The sequence below is a fragment of the Amphiura filiformis genome, chromosome 2 (assembly GCF_039555335.1).
Source record: "Amphiura filiformis chromosome 2, Afil_fr2py, whole genome shotgun sequence".
Lineage (NCBI taxonomy): Eukaryota > Metazoa > Echinodermata > Ophiuroidea > Amphilepidida > Amphiuridae > Amphiura > Amphiura filiformis.
Genome location: NC_092629.1, coordinates 8,003,128 through 8,024,350, shown reverse-complemented (window position 1 = coordinate 8,024,350; position 21,223 = coordinate 8,003,128). Strand labels below are relative to the sequence as shown.

Sequence of the window (21,223 nt, the reverse complement as noted above, 5' to 3'; positions counted from 1 at the left end):
TAGCTTAGCAATAGATGGATACAATTGTTGAATAGATCGCCCTGCACCACAACGTTCACGCGGTACTTATGTCAAAGAAATGCTGATCACTCGCACCTGTAAGATAAGTACCTATGTATGATTGCAGACATACACAGGTGATGAGTGTAACCTGCTTGTAGTGCAGTGTGGTATATTCACAATTGTATTCATCTAATGCTATGGTAGTTAATCCGATTATTCTATTATTACGTCACTTCGACAGCGAATTGATAATTACATGGTGATAAATAGATTTAGGGTTGAACAAACTCGGACCTATATGCAAGAATCAAAACACTACTTAAAATGAGCCAACCGGCTTCCTTGATAGCTCAGTGGTAGTGGCGCTGGTTCCTTTAAAAGCTCAGTAGTAAGAGCTCTGCACTAGATTACCCTAGGGTTTCAGGTTCAAAACCTGGTCGATGATGAACTTCGAGGAGAAGAATTAATTTCGTGCATTGAGCCAATAGTACATGGCGATATGAGGTGATATTTCAATTTGCGTTTTGTCCCGCTACATTAGCGAACCAATGTTTATGGCATCCTTACACCTCAACTAATAAAAAAATTGAATTGGCTCCATTGTTATATGTCTTTAGTAGCGTCATAATACTTACGCGTCTTAACAGCGTAACACACGCAAACTGACTGCGTCGCGCATATCGAGTTTCTGCCAGTAATTATTGTTCCGTTGAAAATAAAATCATTTATCTGAAGAGTGCCTAGTGCACAAAACTAATACAAATCAAAACTGTTAGTTTGTCTTCTTTGTTTAATACGCTCTGGAATTATCTATTGAGCACTCTCCAACTCAGCAGTTTTTGAACTAGATATCTACTATTATAGAGTCAAATATCTATGCACCTATTCAATGGTAACTTGTCTCAAGCTACTCCCCTCCGTAAACGAAACAGGAAAATAATTTGTTTGAGAAATGGGTACACACGTGTACACGTTTCTATCGCACTTTGGCTGGATTCACTCTTAACCTATTCGAGGAAGAGTAGAGGCCTTGTTACACCTGTTTTATAAATCATAATTCAGCAAATCGACAGAAGAATATATTCCCATTTTGGGAAACAAGAGCACTTTGTTGTACTCGAAATCACCTTCGTTTTATTGCTGGATTAATAGCACATTATTGGCTATGCAAAGAGACTGGCTACATAGACTATTAGAAAGCCTACAACAACTTTCTTGATTAAGTCTGCTACGAAATTGGAGTGGAGGAGGAGTTCCCAACGCGAACATATTCTGGCCTGTTACTCAACTATAATTAACACCATGCAAGCGCACTATCTCGCAAGCCAATAAAATCACGAAGTCTGCTTAGCAAATGTTGTGGTCCACGGTATCGAATGCCGCGCTTGAATCTAAAAGAGCGGTCACGTTTCCCTCATCCATAGCAGCCAAAATATCATTTTCAACACGCAATGGGGCGGTCTCAATACTGTGTGTTGGCCTGTTAGCACTCTGAAACCCATCGGAAAGATTATTTTCATTTATAACCAAACTCAGTCTATCAGGTACAACACGTTCAATTGTCTTTCCTAAGAATTCCAGATTGGCTACAGGCCTATAATTTTTTAGGACTTCCTTGTCCAAACCAGTTTTCTTTAACAGAGGTCTAATGTATGCAGTCTTGAGAGTGGATGGAAAAATACCTTCAGCAAAAGATTTATTCACGATGTTGGTAATGTGAGGAACATGGTCATCAATACACTCTTTGACCAGTGATGTTGGGACAGGGTCCAACTTACAGGTTTAACATGGTGACTTACAAATAATATTCAACTTCACTGGCAGGTTTAAAGCTAGTAAGATAAACAGCGGTGTTTGATTCATTCTCACATGAAAATGGATCAGTACATTTGCTAGGAAAAGGATTACGTATATCCACTATCTTTTCACTGAAGAACTCAGAGACTTGCTCGGCAAGAGCATCATCAGACTCACATTGTGGAAGCACAGGTTTTGTGTTTTTTGCAACAAATCATTTACAACCTTAAACAACTGTTTTGATCACCTGCTTTCTCATTGATTTGACCTGAATAGCACTCTATTTTAGCCTGTTCAATTAACTTATCTATTCCTTGAATGAAGCTTGTGAGTGAACTTTCTTCAACTTTGCTTGCAACCACCAACCTATAAACTCCAACCCAAAAGAATGTAAAGATAAAGAAGGGGCATGGGCGGAGGCGGTTGCAATAGACGAAGAAAACGGACAACAGGACGCAGTATAGCCTGGATTTGATAATTCTAATAGCTTAAAAACTGTACACATCGTAAAGAAATGTTGATGCAGATCAAAACCACTGGAGCAAATATTCTTAAAACTTGAGAATCAGATCGTTTCATTGATAGTCCTCATTATTTTCAACATGCTGAAACACAGTGTGAAAAAGGAAAAACTCTCACCCTAATGATTTTTATTTTTTGTTGCGTAATACCCTGTTAACGACCCTGATGGCGATCCATATAGATGTCGGGACACTGAAAGTAATAAAGGTGAATGTTTCACACCTACACAATATACACATAGTGGCGTCTGTGGAAAACTTCCGTATATTGAAATCTATGTAAGTACAGACAGGCTCATTCTGTTACATTGCATCTGTTTTCTACTATCATTCGTTCTGTTGTCAGTTTTTTGACAGTGATTACATTCATTTTCAGAAGTCTGTTTCTTGAAAGAAAAAAATTATTAAACAAACACCTATCAATCAACACTATACAATCAAAATATTGCACTGATTCGACAATAAGGCCAAAAAAAAAATTGTTGTGTTGCCCTCAAGTGGAAAAATGGGAAATTTGGGTAGGACGGTCGGATTATTTTTTTTTTTTTTTTTTTTTAAACCTTCAGTTTTTAAAAATCCCCTCAAATATTAAATAATGCTTGTTCAATTAGGGGACATTTGTTAATTTTGACTTCTGGATACCTGTTAGACAACAATTAAAGACTAGTCTTACAATAAAATTATTAATTTTAAGTAAAAAACATTGAGTTTTTGAACAAATCTGTAAAAATCATCATTCCCCCCCCCCAAAAAAATTCAGGGTAGGACGGTTGAGGGCAACACAACAATATTTTTTGGCCTAAAAGGCATATACTCGCAAATCTTCTATTTCGATTCTTAGGATGACTGTACATTAGTCTTCGATACCAGTGGCCCTCCAGGCGATTATGCTGTAAGAGTAATGATTGAGGATCTTGATCAAAATGGCAACCCACGAAGCAAGATTTCCTTGTCTTTCCTGCTGCGAATCAGCCCCGATACCACAACATGCAACATACCTGAAATCAAGGAACCAAAATTTGACTGCAAATCCATTCCAATTAATAAGCGCTTTGAGATGAAAGTCGTAGCTGAGGCGGCCACTGAAAGTCAAACGTAAGTATTATACCACTCAACAAAAGGTGCAAATATATATTCCCAAAGTGCTTTCCAAATTTGGGCCAAAATGCCATTTTTGGCCCAAAATCCCAAAAATAACGGTTTTTGGCCCACTTCTTTTTCGTGCATCCTAACAACAAAATTCTTGGGCCATTTTTTCTTTTTTTTTTATGATTCATAGGCAATGTGTAATAGCAATACATGTCGTCGGCTGTATTCCATAGTGGCGTATAGTGATTTTTGGTCATTTTTTGAAAATTGGCACAAATGTTTTTAATGATGTCCTCTTTAATTTTTCTCATCAGTCATAATTAGCTAATTAATTAGTAATTAATTAATTAAATGCGGCGTATAGTTACAAAGTGACATTTTTTGTATTCCATAGTGGCGTATCGACCATACGCCACTTTGTATACACATTTTATTTTAAGAAATATCGGCAAAAATGAAAAACATTGTATGTCATAGTGGCGTACACGTATCGGACCTATACGCCACTATGGAATACAAACGACGAAAAGTAACGCCATAGGTATTACACGGCGACCGAGGTGGCGTAAGGTTAACGTTAGGTTAGGGTATTGCGTTTTATTTGTTTTCCATAGTGACGTATAGTTTTGTGCTTTTTATTTTCAGTTTGCCAGCAATAGTATGTATTTATTTCTTTTGAAAAATATATAACAATAAAATCTACTTAGTTTACTACAGAAATTTCACATCATTTACAAAATATAATGAATGTCTGATTTACACAACTCGATTTTAAATTGGCATTTCTTCAAACCCGATTTTCTCGAAAAGTTGTTTATTCGCGGCGCCCCACTATACGCCACTATGGAATACAGACGACGATGTGCGCAAGTTGCGTCACCGTGCTACGTTATTTGTGGGAGAAGTAGCATTTTGTATCTCAGAATTGTGTCTATTTCAACATGTACGACTATGCATAACACGGTAGAGTGGTCAGTAGCGTTCTGAGTGTGTTGAGATAATTAAAGTTTTGTGGAACTAAAAGGTTTATTTTTAAGATGTGATGCATAAATTGGTGTAGGCTATGGTAATTGCCTACGTCATTTTTTGTAATTTTGAGGACAAGTACAAAAATGGTTCAAGTATACATTTGAACATATTTATTCACCAATCATTGCACACAATTCAATATTAAGCATTTTATTTTGTGGTCTTCCATAATCAATTCTTTTTTTGATGATATGCTACATATAAAAGTAACGATATGTAAATGTTTAGTTTTTAAAAATTGACAATTTTTATGAATCTGGGAAATACAAAGGTATGCGGATAGTGATATGAATATGACTTGAATAAATCTTTTAATAAGTCTTTTTAAATCTGCTGTACAAATTACTATTGGCATGATTTCACGTATTTTAACTTCGTTTTATATTTTATGTTCTTTGAATATCACGTTGGTCTTCTTGTGTTCTGTTCCACTTCTTCCTGTTTTTGATCTTCTCCCTCTTTTTGTGTTTATTTCCTCCTTCCCTCCTCCTCATCCTCCTTCCTTTCCTCATTCTTCCTTCATATTGCATTATTGGCCTTCTTATCAGCAATTATGTATTTTCTTCTTCGTTTCTAATCCTTCTCCTCCTTCTTGCTGTTTTTACAGGATTGATCGAATAGATATTCATAATAAACTAACGGGAATGACTCTCTCGCCGTTACGTGCTGTTGATGGATATACTTTGCGTAAATCAAGGAAGCTTACTTGGATACCAACGAGAGACCAAATCGATCCTGTGCCGCATATCCTGAATTTTTTCGCAGTAGATACGGCTGGGTAAGTAAATTTCCGGGGTAAAAATTTTTAATTTTATGAATATTCAATTTTCAAAATCAACGCGTAAAATGTGCCCATGATCGGTAATCGGTGCATGCCACAATTGAAATGACTGAATTTGACATTCAAAGCAGAAACTTTGACATAATTATCATATAAATAGTCATGTATGATGTGCCATAGAAAGAAAAACATTTATTGGCGACTTATTTTAGGTTTTAAATCGGACAATTGCATCAGCAGACTACATTTCACGCCTATAAGTATAATACCAGGATTTAAAAGAAAATAATTATTGTTTTATTTGATATAACTGAAAAAGTTAAAAATCCACGTTTTATATTTGCCCGAGAAATTTAACGATTCTTTTCTGTTTATTTTAAAATGCATTGATTTATTGAGCGCTGTGGACCTTACTATAAAAAGCGTTATAGTATGCAAATATAGACTACTCATTCGGGATATGCTGAGAACTGTTAAAAGCATTTTTGTATTCAGGCATATAATTATAGGTCTGTCACACTACGACGGACTGGATCAACGTACATCACCGAATACAAAAATATTTTATTCGGTGGAAAAATCACCAGTCCGGTAGAAGATTCGGTGGGATTTTGGGTCCGATTCCCGTTCGTCTCTCTATGCGTTGTGGCCGCTAATAATCCTGCAGGCGTCTTATATCCGATCGTTCAACATCCGACAAATGACCGGATTTGGGGTCCGATTCTCGTTCGTTTCTCTATGCGTTGTGGCCGCTAATAATCCTGCAGGCGTCTTATATTCGATCGTTCAATGTCCGACAAATGACCGGATTTGTCGCATGTGGCACCAACAGGGACGTCCACCCTATCAGAAAAGTGGGGGAGGAGAGGGTGTTTGAGAGGGTTTTGACCCCTTAGAGGCAGTGACGTAGCAAGCACTTTTTCAGAGGGTGAACAAAGTGGGGAAAGACAACTTTTAAGGGGGAAAACTTTGACGAAAATTGTCAAATATTGGCTAATAAGTACAAAAGGGCTACAAATCTTATATATCAGGGCAACCAGCGTCCTGGGGCAATAGAGGCTAGAAACCTATGGACAATGAAGGCCCAATTGAAGCCATTTGTCATTTTTTGGATCAATTTTAGCACTATTATTGGGTACTATTTTAGTTTGAAACAGCCGCAAATTGGTGAAACGAAAGCCTAATTGAAGCCATTGAAATGTTTTCACCATTATTGTATAATATAAACAATTGCTTTAAAAATAACACGTGGATGTCCATAGCAGAAGCAAAAATGAAGGTCCAATTGAAGCCATTTGCATGGGGACTGTAGGGCCTATTTACATTATTAGGCCTAGGCCTATTGTGTAAAAATTTAGTTTTAAAAATGGAAAATTTGGAAAATTGTTTTTGGTGCATCATTTTTACACTATTATTGCCTTAAACAAAAACAAAAAAGAAGGCCCGAACTGAATTTGCAAAATTTAAAATGTTACACTGGTCCACTGATGACACTTAGATATAAGACTTCAGACTCGTAATTTCAGGTAAAGCATGCATGGATTGATATGTTAAAGTCAGTAATAGACCTAAGTCCGTCTTAAATACTGACGTTGGTGAAAAAATGTCACGGGCCCTACATATAGACGGGCCGGCAGTAATTTTCACAGGCTTTTGGGCCAAGGACCCACCTTTAAGCACTGCCTATAATAATCACAGGCCTATACTTAGGCTTACTATATACTATCCTGGGCCTACTCAATAACGTACAATTTAACCTTTTCCATGTTTTCTCTTCTTTTTTCTTTCTTGTCAATCACTAAAACTGGTAGGAATTTGATATTGCGTCCTCTACCCTTCCGAACGTGCCCCTCCCTCAATACTACTTACATGCATAGGCCTACTAAATTACGTGCAATTTAACTTTTCTCTTCTCTCTTCAATTTTTCTCACTTTCTTTTCTTTTTCTCTCCTTTCCCCTTTTTTCTACTTGTCAGTCACTAAAGTACTGGGGAAATATGATATTGCGTCACACACCCTTCAGAAAGTCCCCCCACCCATGATCGATGCACATGTTCGCCATAGGCCTACATCCGGCACAAGCGCCTGCGAAACCTTGCAAACACCCGCGGTATATAAACGAAAGAATAACGAACAAACCCAGGGTATATATACAGAACAGTACGAACCCACATCGGACAACTTCCGAACATGTGTATTCGGCACACTCCGTTTCAAGTTTTGTGCATGCACAAAACTTGAAACGTATTGTCGACGGACTAAACAAACATCACCTAACACGAAACGTATTTGGCGGATAATAGCAGGACATATAAAGAACATAAAACGAACATTGACGAACACTAACGGATTTGCTAAAATACCATCCGTTTCTTATACGGAAGACCGATCCGGTGTAGTGTGACACTAACACGGTGTGGGTCAACGTACATCACCGAATGCAAAAATATGCTATCCGGTGGTGAAGGCCTCACAGGAACGTATTTGCAACGAACACGGGCCGAGTGCAACGAACAAAGAACGAACATGAACGAAAGGAGAGCGAACAAACTCCGGCAATATGCAGTACCATACGAACACACATCGGATAAATACCGAACATGTGTATTCGGTACACTCCGTTTCAAGTTTTGTGCATGCCGACGGACTTCACGAACATCACCTAACACGAAACGCATTTGGCGGATGATAGCAGGACATAAAAAGAACATAACATGATCATTGACGAACAACAACGGATTTACTAAAATACCATCCGTTTCTTGTACGGAAGACCTATTCGGTGTAGTGTGACAGGCGCATTAGTAAGACTGGGAAGTATTGGTCAATTAAATCCGAAATGACATAGGCATCAGTAGGCTATGTCTAGACAAGACTAGGCCAGGCCGGCCTTGCTAATTGCTTTGTTTTGTTGATTGAACCAGTGGCGTAAGATTTCTTTTTGACATTGGGGGCTGTGGTTGGAAAAAAATTCTTGAAGTATGGTGAATTCAGCCACTTAACATGGAATATATTCGCACTTTTGGGGCTAAAATGTTAATTTGGTCCGAAACCCACATACAGGCGTTAACATGGGGGGGTGATTGTATGGGCCATCCCCCTGGCAAATCTCCCCATCCCCCGGGATCTGCGACTATGGATTAAACACACGTGAATGCACAGCACACATGGTTGAACGGCTAAAAGCTTTATTACCACGAGAATGTTGAAACCTCTCCAACCATACCAATACTACCTGTTTGCTCTCAAATACGTCTAGTGCTCGAAGACGCTTTTTTGCAGAATTAATTTTCTCTTTGATCATGTCGATGTGAACACTATCTGCAACTCTGCTCTTTCTGTAATTTCCAAACAAATCCTCATCCTTTACCAGGCTAAAACGAGATTTATTGGCCAAGTGTGCTGCAGTGGATTTCATTCTGCCGCGAGTCATTTTGTGGTTCGAAATGTGCAGTAACCGTCTCTTCCACAGATTGTCCTCTTTCACGTTATATTTATTATGTTACACATAGAAATTATTGAATTGAAGACCTGAGCGCAATAAGACCGTAAGTCCACTTGGCCCCTCAACATGTATACACTAAAGTTACGTACAGTTTCTTAGGGTTGTATAATGTTTAATACATGTTCCAGGGTGAAAACATCATGAAAGGTTTAGAAAAATTTGTTTTGGCCCCTGAACATGTATAAAACATTAGTGGACTTACGGTCTTCTTGCGCTCAGTTCTTCAATTGCTTAAGAGTATATCACGTGATCTATCACAGTGTGATAGTAGGTTTAGAACATGGTATTATATAGGCCTACGCTTTCCTTGTCCCCCCTTTCAGTATGTGAGAAAAAGTGTAGTAATAATACGCAGCCTTTCTTCATACTTTCCTTTTTTGCTGATATTATGAAATAAACATTTAAAAAAATGTTTTTGTTTTTGTTTTGTTTTTTCAGAATTTCAAGCGGTTGGAAAAATGTGAACCTTAAAGTGGTTGACACGGTATATCTTTACCCTGTGAAAGCCAAAAGTTACCCAACAGATGGGCAAGTAGTAAATTTGACCGAGAATTGGCGTATTCGATTTAACAGAAAGGTACTATTATCAAAAACTCGGTCGAGTTTTCCAAAATAGACATAAATAAATAACGGATAGTTAATGAAATGAAGGAGAAGTAAGTGAAATTTAAGCAACGCGACCAAGGTTTATCAGTACGAAGTCTACTTCCACTTCAAATCTATTAAAATCCACCATTGTTATTCTATTCATTTTGATTCATCAATCGTAATGCAGGAATCGCATCAATTACCTAAATGTTCTCTAGCGCCGGCGTTTCGCAAATATTTTCATTAAACATACTCCAAATACGCTTACTATTATAGACTTAAAGTCTCGTTTATCTCTTTTAGAAACTGTTATAAATGGGACCAAGTTTTAAAAGGGAGAAAAGGAACACATGAAAGATTTTTTAAACTTTGGCCCCTTTTTAGGTTTTGAAACGTTTCTTGGTAGAGATTGTACACGCACATTCGCAAAACATACAACACACATCAGTCTCCTCCACACTCACCCCCAAAGTACCCCACATACATGAAATCCATTTTCTCGATGGATTGGTGGCTCCAGCAAAGTGTCTTCATAGTCTTTTTCTGCCTTTATAGTGAACATAGAGCGGGTTAGGAGGTTTTTTCAGCCAACAATAGTTTCCCGCCCAATGATATAAGTCTACATATAAATTAATTATTAATTATTTTTTGTTAATCTGAATATGAACCAGAATAGGAAATAAAATGCCGCAAAGTCAATTGGCGTTGTTATTATTATTAATAATAATAATAAAAATAATAATAATAATAATAATAAATAAGCATTTATAATGCGCCATTTATCTAGAAAATTAAATCTAATCCAAGGCGCAAAAAACAAGATACACATACAAGTAAACATGAAAACAGAGTTAACAAAAAAGTATAGCTGATTAAAACAAAACAGCTATCCAAATTGTTAGCTGAATACAATTTCATACAAAATACAATGAAACCAAAGAATCCTTAATACATGTAAAACAAAAATACAGAGCAGTATAAAAGCATGATAAATCAAACACTGGCATTGAATAAGAAAGTCTTGAGTCCATATTTGAACTGATCAACAGAAATTGATTGTCTCAGATTATAGGGAAGCGAGTTCCAAAGTTTTGGTGCAATAGTAGAAAAAGCACGGTCTCCCAGAGAATAATCAGATCGTGGAATTTTTAAAAGACATCTGTCTGACGATCTAAGAGTGCCTGCAGGTGTGTATGGAACAAGAAGGTCCGTGATGTAAGAAGGTGCAACGTTGTTTAATCCTTTCCATGTGAGAAGAAGAGTTTTGAATACAATTCTTTCACGTACGGGAAGCCAATGCAGATTCATAAGAACGGGTGTGATATGATCATATTTGCGAGTGTTTGTCAAAACGCGTGCGGCAGAGTTCTGTACAAGTTGAAGTTTCCTAAGCTGTTGTTCAGTAATTCCATTTAGTAGAACATTTCCGTTGTCTAAGCGCGAGGTAATGAAGGCGTGAAGAAGTATTTCGGCAGTATCTTTTGACAGAAGTTTCCTAATACTACGTAGGTTCCGGATTTGAAAATAAGCAGATTGACACACTTTTTTAATATGATTATCCATTGACAGTGTAGAATCAAAACACACGCCTAAATTTCGCACACTGGTTGAAGAAGATATAGTTGAGGATCCGATTTGAATACTGTTACGATGAATCTTACTTTGAGAGTTTTTGGAAGATACTATGAGCAATTCAGTTTTGTCATCATTAAGTTTTAGTTTATTTTTTGTCATCCATGATCAGAAATACAGTTTTCAATACGCTGACGAGCTAAGTCTTCATCTTTGGGTTTGTTTACATCAAAAGAAAGGTAAAGCTGCCTATCATCTGCATAAGTATGAACATTCAAGTTATGATGACGAGCAATTTCAATAACAGGTGATGCGTATATAGTGAAAAATATGGGGCCTAACACAGAGCCTTGTGGTACTCCAAATGGTAGGTCTACCGCAGATGATAGATTATTTCCAATGCTGACGGATTGATTTCTGCATGACAAATATGACAAAACCCATTTAAGGGGTGGGCCGTTGACACCCAAGGATTCAAGACGCGAAAGAAGAATATTGTGATCAATAGTGTCAAAGGCCGCAGATAAATCCAGAAGAACTAAGAACACAGCATGTTTTTATCAAGTTCACATAAGATATCATTTTGGACCTTCAAAAGTGCTGTTTCAGTTCCGTGAAATTTTTTGTACGCAGACTGGTACTTTTCCAGAAGGTTGTGCGTTTCAAAGTGATTGTTCAGACGAGATGCTACAATTTTTTCAATAGTTTTTGACACAAGAGTTAAATTTGATACATGTCGATAATTTCTGAGATTTTCAGAATCAAGAGATGCCTTCTTTAGCAATGGCTTAACAACAGCACTTTTAAATTGCATAGGAAAAGTAGATGTTTCAAGAGATAAATTTACAATATTTGTGATGGTTGGGAGGAGAAGGTCAATGTGGTCCTTGAGAATCGAAGTAGGAATTGGATCCAATTGGCAATGCCTAGATGGAGAAGACATGACTAATTTGCGAACTTCATCCTCAGAGGCCGGTAAAAAGGTGTTCAACTCTGGCACAGTAGAATTACATATAGATGGCGGAGTAAGTCCAGGAGTTGGAGAAAGGTCATCATGCGTGAAAGATGCACGGATGTTGGTGATTTTTGAAATAAAGTATTTGTTGATGCTTGATTAGAAGAATGAGATGATAGCTTGGGTTTACCCTTTTGATGGAGTAGTGATTCGACAATATTATACGGTTCCTTAGTGTTTTCACAGTTTACTATCTGATCCCTGTAGTACGACGAGTTTGCTTTATTAATCAATGTGTTTACAAGGAGACGCTGAGCCTTGAAAAGATCACGGTCGATTTGCAACTTTGATTTCCGCCATCGTCTCTCTAGTCGTTTTCTTTTCTTTTTCGCGTCTTATCACCTGTGCTTAATTTTCGTTCTTAACAATGTTTAGTAATTCAAGTCTTTTTTGTACATTCTTGCACTTCGATTGTTTTGGAAACACAGGTTCAACCTCCGACGCAAGCGGCATTTATAAGGCTGATAAACCCCCAAGGTAGAGAAGTTGGCCGAGTGGATTCATCCGATCCACGCGAAGTGACATTCAGCCGCAAAGATGTATCTTTTGATATGCCTATAGATGAAGTTGCACAAGCGTTGCCTTACACTCTACGTATTGAGGAAGGAGTTGCAATTGACAAGGACTACGAAGATAAAGAATGTCCATTATATTCTATTCCGAAAGAATGGCCAGTGACGATAATAGGTACGGATTATGATTTCAGTTAGTATACCTTCTAGAGGGGAATCCATTGTAGAATTTCCATAAGGCGGTCACGTTGCGGTTGGTACCAAATTATGACGTTCCAAAATAATTATAATGTAGAAAAATCTCATGTTTGTCATGTTCTGAAGCGATTCAAAGTAACTACATTGAACAAGGAGAGTCTGACATGAAATAAAATTAATTTGGTTTGTTAAAATTTGACCTATGAGATGAGGTGAATAGATTTTGAAATATTTCGATGCGAGTTCGAACGGGCAGATTGCCTATTCATATGTGTGTGACAAATGCGCCGTCCGAAAAACACCTTGTAAAAAGGCGTTTAGACTAGACCGTGTCGTCTAACGACATAAGTTTAAAAAAAGTTAAATCCTTCCCAAGCCTTTCGGCCCATTGGGCGGCGCATATATCCGTTTCATAACCCTAGGCCACATGTCTGCAAGCAGAAAAGGTACAGCATGGGTTAGTCCACTGGTGGCCATGTGTTTAACTTTCCCTACTCCATTCTGTCAATGCCGAACGCCTGGCAAGAAGGCAGCAGGTACCATTTTTAAAGCTTTTGGTATGGCCCGGCCGGGATTCGAACCCGCGACCTCCCTCTCGTGAGGCGGACGCTCTAACTACTAGGCCACCACGCCGTTTTTACGACATACGTGATATGAATAATGTCTGTTTTGGGCGGGCAACAGCAGTTCATGTAACGTCGTTAATCACCATTGCTATTTCGTTAAACAGTTGTCAAAATGTTTTGCTTATGGATACTACACAGCGAAAACCAAAATGTTTTTAAAACATGATAATGCATGTTAAATCATTTTTGATACCATTAATCATACAAGAGTCATGAAAACGCCTTTTGAAAACGTGTTGTACTGAAAAACAAATAACACACAATTTTAAAGAAAAATTCAAAATGTTATTGTAAAATATTATTGGGTAAACATTTTTTTTACTTTAGCCGTTTTGCAGTAAGTTTTGAACAAAATGTTTCCTGTAATATATTTGTGTCTGGGTAGTAATCGGCATTTCTTGCTGCTCGAAAAATATACACCATTACAATTACTTCCACAGCTTTCATGGGCCATCCAACACCAATGTTTCGACATATCAGAGACGTGTGAACAATACTCATTTTCCAATAGACGAATCCAACGAGCCAAGTCATGGTCAGAATTTGGTCTGCCATTATTGGGTCCCCGCAGCACCAAACTGGTGTTGTAACTGCCCAGTTGGGTGGTGCAATACGTGTAACATGGGTGATAGAATGCAGTTTAAAATACCATCCAAGGCCGCATCATTTCACATTTTAGGTGAGATGGAGCCGACGGGGACCCAGCTTTGGCTGCCATTGAGGTGTAGGAATGCGTGAAATTGGATTCGTCTATAGCCCGCAAAACTCAAATCATCGCTAAACTGGACTGAATTCTTAGAGCAATAGATACAGCCAGTCGTATTTGCATATCAATACCGAGGAAAGTGGGTTCGGTGAGAGAAGATGAGTATCTAGTCTAATTTTCTCTGGTTCGATGCACCCAAGGTGAATCAATTTGAGCTTCCTATATCTTTAGATATATTTGTCTCAGCCTGTAGCACGGGCGGGCCAGACTGTATGCGGCTATAACGAACATACTAGGAACAACAAGCGTTAGCAACGAAACAAACTGGCTGTGTAGGAGACTAGTCTGGATGTGAATGGCACTATGACGTTCCACCGCACAATGTCGTAATACGTAAGCCGTATGGCGTTAGCAACGAACGCCTCTTCGCAAATTTGTGTAAATTTTTCGCTGAAAATTGAATACATGTAAAAGCTAGATAATTAGTTAATGTCTATAATAACAGAAAAATATACGACTGGCGTTGGCTCATAGTTGTAGATATATCCAATTTAGTATGATGTAGAAAGGTATAGCTGTTCATTTTCTGAATCCTCATGACCAGAGGAATACATTGAAATGGTTGTTAACTCAATTGCAGCAAGTTTAAAATTCAAACCTGTGTAAAGTTCGATGACCTTTTCCCGCCAAAAGCTACTGTAGTTCAATTGCTATTAGGCATTTTTATGTAGCCCATGCAGTCAACTATCTATGTTACGTTTTGGCTTCCCCCTCCCCCCACCCCACCCACCCACCAAACAACCCGTCTGCGGGGATTAGGCTCATACACTATACCATTCATTGGTAATGAGTATTGTATAGATATCTCTGATACATCTACTTCTTTATATTTCTATATCTATACAGATCGACCGGCAATTACACGTCCATCTTTTCCTACCATGCATCCACACACCACCAAGTCTCCCACCGAGCCTCCCCGCATCAGCACCCAAACACCTATCGAGCCCCCTAGTGTTGAATGTCATGATGATAACGTGGATATCGGCATACCATCTGATGCGGCAGATGGCGACGAATGTTTCATACATCTGTCGGAGGAGAGTTTTATTGTGACGTCGCAGAATAACATCCGAGTTCCTTACAAATTCTGCTGCTCGACCACTTGTTATGAATAATTGATACAGGTATGCATATTGTTGGAACAATAAGAAATTTAGTTTTTATTATTCTCTACTGTCAGGATAGGCATGCAGGTCCCATATTTTAAGTAGTAGATGGTTTTTAAAAATGCTGCACTCAATAGTCACTTTGCGTGAAAAAAAATGTTAACTGCAACAATTGATATTATTATTACTGCGATACCCAATTAAAACTTTTGTTCACGGGGCACCATGTATTTTGAACGAGAGCACAATAACAGGTGGGGTGTGGATTTTAAATGAAATAGCCCAAATGCAGACTCTCCCGAAGATTTACAATATTGGTGGGGCCATCAAAATGAGGCACGGAACGCTGAGGGGGTGGGTGCGGGATGGTATCCCCTTCCCGCGAGAAGCGCGGTAACTTGTGAAATACCTGCATCTTACATGAATTATACCTGGGAATTATGAATTTTACTTAGAAATTATAAATTTAGCCCTAACATTATGAATTTTACCTCAACATTATGAATATTTTACCCTAAAATTATGATTTTCCTTTAAAATCATTTGGGGGCTGTAAGATTCCCCCACCACCACCCACCCCAACCTCCGTTCCGCAGCCAACGTAAATCAAGACTTGGGTTCTTTCACTTTCTTTCTTGGGTTTTCTTTCTCAAGTTTTCTAACATTGCACAAAGTAATGCCGCAGCAGAAAAATTCAAAAATTCCAAGAAAAAATACAAACAAGAATAACCCAAAGCAGCAAATATTCAACAAATTACTTTTTTCCTTACTCCATCAACATTATAAAAAAAGTATTCAGGATCAGCTATTGGCCTATGTTTAGGTTAGATAAGTTTACGCCAATCGAAACTTTTACGCCTGTACTGAAATGTATCTCTTATCCGCTTTCTTTCTTTCTTTTTTTCACAGCCTATATGGGCCCAACTACCGCATAGTCCATGAATTAAGGACCGTTTAGCCTTGGTATAGTGATACTAGTATTTAATCTTATTTGTCCTTCTTTATCTTTGTCATGTAAAAGAACGTAATTTAATTAATATAAAAGTAAACGATGACAAATCATATATCTGATTAGGTATGTAGAAACAATAGGTTTACTGTATATTATTGACAGCTTGGAACACAAAACTGTCAACTGCATTGGCTGCTGTGGGCACAAAAGTGTTAACTGATAAGGTTAAACGAAGGCAGTTTCTAACTTGTGTGCTCCAGGTAGCCCATGCAGTTAGCCTGGTTGTGCTGCAATCAGGGGCTATTTTAGGAGGAAAAAGTCACTGCACGTTGGCGAATGTAAAGTCTCGATGATCAACCAGCTGTGACGAGCTTGCGGGGAGGGGTGGAGGGAGGTTCCCCCTCCAGTTTTGGAATTTTTAAAAATCATCAATTTTAGTACAGTGACCCATTTTTTACTTAAGTTACCTGATTGGACACTTGACACTCTTGAATTATATAGCAATACTTAATCTGCAAACAAACGTGCAAAATAGGTCTGAATAAATTTTAAATTAAAAAAAAGCAATTTGGCCGCGTTGATTTGAGAGCAGTGGAGTAGATTTCTTTTTGACATGGGGGATGGGGTTGGAAATAATTTCTTGAAGTATTGTGAATGCGGACAAAAATATGGACATTTGGGGCTTAAATGGCCAAATATGAGGTTAATTTGATCAGAAACCCACATACAAGCGTCGGGGGGGGTGATTGTATGGACCACCCCAGGCAAAATATTGGGGATTTATCCCCCACCCCCCGGATCTACGCCTATGTTTTAGAGGGGAAACTACTTCAGTCAAACGATTTTCTCACTTGTAGGGATTATGACTATTTTTACTAGTAAGTTACAGTATCAAGGTTGTGAGCTCAAACGGGTGAGATCCGCCTTAGATCCCCTGGTGGAGTCCAGCGTCAAAGCCCCTTGCTGGGGCAGGGAGTAGAGTCTCAAGCTCATGAATTTTTTAAAGGCCTTTTCAAAGCATTATTAAGTTTTCATGATAAAACTTGGAAAGAGTTTTCTTGAAGTCGTTTAATATAAACGTCTTTGAGATTTCCAAGTTGATCATATTAAACGAAATTTACTTCTTTTTGGCAAGTTTAGCCAATTGCTTTTCATCATTATTTGGTTTAATCACAGAAAAAGTCGAAGGAGATCACTATCTATGGTTTAATCCATTGTGTTAAAAATAATTTTATTTTATGACCACTCAAACAGTAAGAACTTTCTTCTGTAGAGGGGTTTATTACTGACAACATAATCACAACCATTGTGAGGGGTTTATTACTGACAACATAATCACAACCATTGTGCTTCCAAACCACGCATAGTCACATCGGGGAAGAATACATGGATTTGTGCACAAAAGATCTAGATCCTGAAAAAAAAGAAGGTAACCTACTTTTAGCCTTGGTTCAAGGCGTTAGGCTGTTTCTCTCACACACACCCCCACACACACACACACACACACTATTTTCACTGAAAATGGCTCTACTGCTTATGTATTGTTAAACCATGACAAACCATATAGTTTTTGCTTTTTTTAACATAAATTTTTAACATATAGGCCCTATATGTCTTTTGGGTTATTTTTTGGTCATTTGTGGGCCCCCAAAAGAAATGTGAATGTCATTTATCGACTGGTATCTACAAAGAGTAAATTTATGACACCAAAACGAGAAAAATATGGAAGGCAATATGATTGTATTATCATTTTCCCACTTTTAAGTCAATTTGAGTAGTTTTGGTAATATGTGATATTTTTCAATGATGACAAAGTAGCCAAAGCTCACAACTTCATCAGGCTACGCCAGTGAGTCAGAAACAGTACCAAATTGCTACTAAACTAGTAAGAAGCTATCAGTACACATTGTGGGTACTTTTTACCAAATTTTAGGTCTAAAATGAGTTTCCTAAGCATTCTAATGCTATTTGATGTTTAATATCTACTTGGAGTACATGTGGTACTAAAACTCTGAAAAAAATAATGCATTTAATAGAAACCAATTACCATTACCATTACATTACATTACATTACATTACATTACATTACATTATATACAAGGCATTTATAGGGCGCCATTTCATAAAGACCACGGCGCCAAGATGGAACACAAAATATTTGAAAGGCAAAATAAAACAGCAAACTGAAACAAAGCCACCAGATTATTGTGGGAACAGAAAAGTTTGGAGACCTTTCTTGAAACTTGGCAGAAAAACAGCAGTTCGGAGTTCAGATGGAAGTGAGTTCCAGAGTGCGCAGGTGCGGTGAGAGAAAAACTCTTGTCGAAAGCTGATTGCAGGCCTTTAGGGTTGAATTTTGGTACAGAGAGACGTGTAGTGTCTGTTGCAGAACGCAAGCCGAGACGAGTTTGGTTGTACAATGAAATTGATTCAATGAGATAATTTGGTCCACATCCATGCAGACATTTGAACACATAGAGCATGATCTTATATAAAATTCTCTGCTTCACAGGGAACCAATGAAGTTCTTGCAAATACTGGCTGGCATGGTCATACTTAGAAGCAGAGAAAATGTTGCACTCCAGTTCTGCAAGCGTTGTAATTTCATGATGTAAGTTGCATTAGTTCCTGCTAATAGTAAATTCCCATAGTCTAGACGTGTCAGCACAAGAGATCGAACAACATGGGTGCATGTTTCATTATCAAGAAAACGATGGATCCGAGTAATATTGCGTAAGTGATATGTGATGTTCATTGACAGTGAAGTTATCTGCGGCAACATACTCATAACATCATCAAAGATAACGCCCAGGTTCCTGACACTAGTGGAGGGGTGGACGATGTCATCTCCAATGTGAAGGCATATATCAGGCATCTCGCGTTTGAAGTGAGGTGATGATATAACCAAGAATTCCGTTTTGTCGTTGTTTAATTTCAAGAAATTAAATGTCATCAATGTTCTGATTTCTTTGATACAAGATGTTATTGATGACAAAGCGGTTTCAATTGATGATGGGTTAGATGGCTCAAAACTTCAGAAAATCTGTATATCGTCCGCGTACATGTGGTATGAAAGCGAGTGGTTTTGATGATCCTGCCTATTGGAATTGTATACACTGTGAAACCTCGGGGCCCAAAATTGAGCCCTGAGGTAGTCCATAGTCCATGGTCTTTGCCATTGCGTAGACACCATCAATCACAACAGTTGTTGTTCTACCAGTAAAATAGGACCTCAACCAGTCAAGAGCAATCCCAGTCACCCCGATCTCATGCGACATTCTACTCAGCAGAAGGTCGTGGTTCACCGTACATCGAAAGCCGCACTGAGATCGAGTAAGACAAGGAAAACTCCTTTCTGGTTGTACACATGTCCCATAATCTCATCCTTCACTTTCAACAGTGCCGTTTCGGTGCTATGGCCACGCATATAGGCAGATTGCAGTTCGTCACCAAGATGATGTTTCAACATGTGGTTGTTGATGTTGTTGACAACATGTTTCTCTATCAACTTTGAGAGGAAAGGTATGTTTGCAACCGGTCGGTAGCTTTTCAGTTCACTCTAGTTCAAAGACTGCTTTTTGATAAGGGGGTTTATGACGGCATGATTTTAGTGAGCTGGGAAATACACCTGAGGAAATGGATGATATTTAGTCATATTTTAAATAGCTCCGTGATGACAAAGTGGCATCAGTCGGATTTTATGTCAGGACATGTCACGTCAGAGAATCAGAAACAGCAAAAAATTGTAACTATTCCACGTTCTCCTCAAATATATATGGGGTTGGAAGTATGTCTTAAAGTACAGTGAATCCCGCACCTTCTGACGACATAAAATCACATAATAAGTTTATTGTACAAATGCACAGAAAGCGCGCGAACATTTTGCTATATATATTAAAGCTAAAATGGTAAAATATGGTGCAAATGTGGAATATTTCGCATTAAGAGTGCAAAATGGGCACTACAAATGGCCAAATGAGGTTAATTCGGACAGAAACCCACATAGAGGTGTTACGTCGACATGCGGATCCCAGCAAACACAACACGTTTTCGACATCATTCGCAAAAGGTTATAAAAGGTTGTCAGAAAACGTTTAAATGTCGGGTTATATAAAGGGTATATTAAGAGTATAAAACGTTTTCATAACCTTAAAAACATTTGTTGATAATCTACTGCTCAGCAAACAAAAATGTTTTACAGAAAACGTTTAAATGTCGGGTTATATAAAGAGTATAAAAACGTTTTAATAACATTCCAAAAACATTCTTGAAAACTTGATACAAAACATTCTAAACAGAATGTTATTTTGGGAGTTGAAAAATATTTTGCGAAAAATGTTTGCCCAAAATATTTTCAATAACGTTTTAAAAACGTTTTCATGACCTTTATATAACCCGACATTTAAATGTTATTAAAAGGTTTTGAAAAAAACATTTTGAGAACATTTCTGTGTTTGCTGGGTTCAAATATTTTAACATAATGTTATTTAAGTATTGACACAATATTTGGCCAAAATGTTTGCAAATATAGTTTACAATAACATTTTTGAAAACATTTTAAAAATATTTTTGTAGTGTGTTTTCATACAAAACGTTTTAAAACATTTCCATGATCTTTATATAACCCGACATTTTAATGTTATTAAAACGTTTTTACTTAAACCAAAAGCCAAAATATTACTTATTTAAAACGTTTTAAAAACGTTTTTGTGTTTGCTGGATATGATTGTATGTACCTGACCCTTATCATTTTTTTTTGGTAGATTCTTCCCTCCTCCACAAGGAATCTTTGCCTATGCCTTTTTGTTGCGATCGCCATTTACCACGCACATTGACGAATGGAAAGTTGCCAGAACTTGTTTTGATTGTAACTATCGTGAGCAAGGCGTGAGGAGGGGGGGTTGATGATACTAGTGGTTAGCAAACTATGTCTATAATATGCATAAATTTTCTAGAAACATGAGAAAAGGGGTACTGAAGTGTTGAGCGCGGTCAGCGCAAAACTTTTGACATTTTATCTGAAAATGACCAAACGGTAGATGAAGCATCCCTATTGAGTTTGTCGAATGGCATAGAAATATTCTAAGCACGGATTTTTAATTCTCACTGCACGGATTTTTAATCTCACTGCACAAACGTGCCAGGGGGCACGTTAAAATA

At 37.8% G+C, this 21,223-nt stretch overlaps 2 protein-coding genes across 3 annotated transcripts in view; both read left to right on the top strand.

Moving 5' to 3' along the window:
• Window positions 1-21,223, top strand: part of LOC140145849 (uncharacterized) — a 138,382-nt gene that overhangs the window by 69,512 nt on the left and 47,647 nt on the right. The window contains exon 13 of one of the 2 annotated variants that reach the window (XM_072167536.1): window positions 16,051-16,082. The exons of the other annotated variant lie outside the window; for it this stretch is intronic. The gene's annotated coding sequence lies outside the window, so the exon portion shown is untranslated. Of the gene's footprint in view, window positions 1-16,050; window positions 16,083-21,223 lie in introns of those variants that run through there. 2 annotated transcript variants of the gene reach the window in all.
• LOC140145851 (uncharacterized) lies at window positions 3,166-16,099 on the top strand. The gene is made up of 6 exons (XM_072167539.1): window positions 3,166-3,416; window positions 5,047-5,217; window positions 9,164-9,302; window positions 12,329-12,587; window positions 14,849-15,129; window positions 16,021-16,099. Exons 1-5 carry the CDS (start codon window positions 3,223-3,225, stop codon window positions 15,118-15,120), a joined length of 1,035 nt encoding a protein of 344 aa, XP_072023640.1. The 5' UTR covers window positions 3,166-3,222; the 3' UTR covers window positions 15,121-15,129; window positions 16,021-16,099.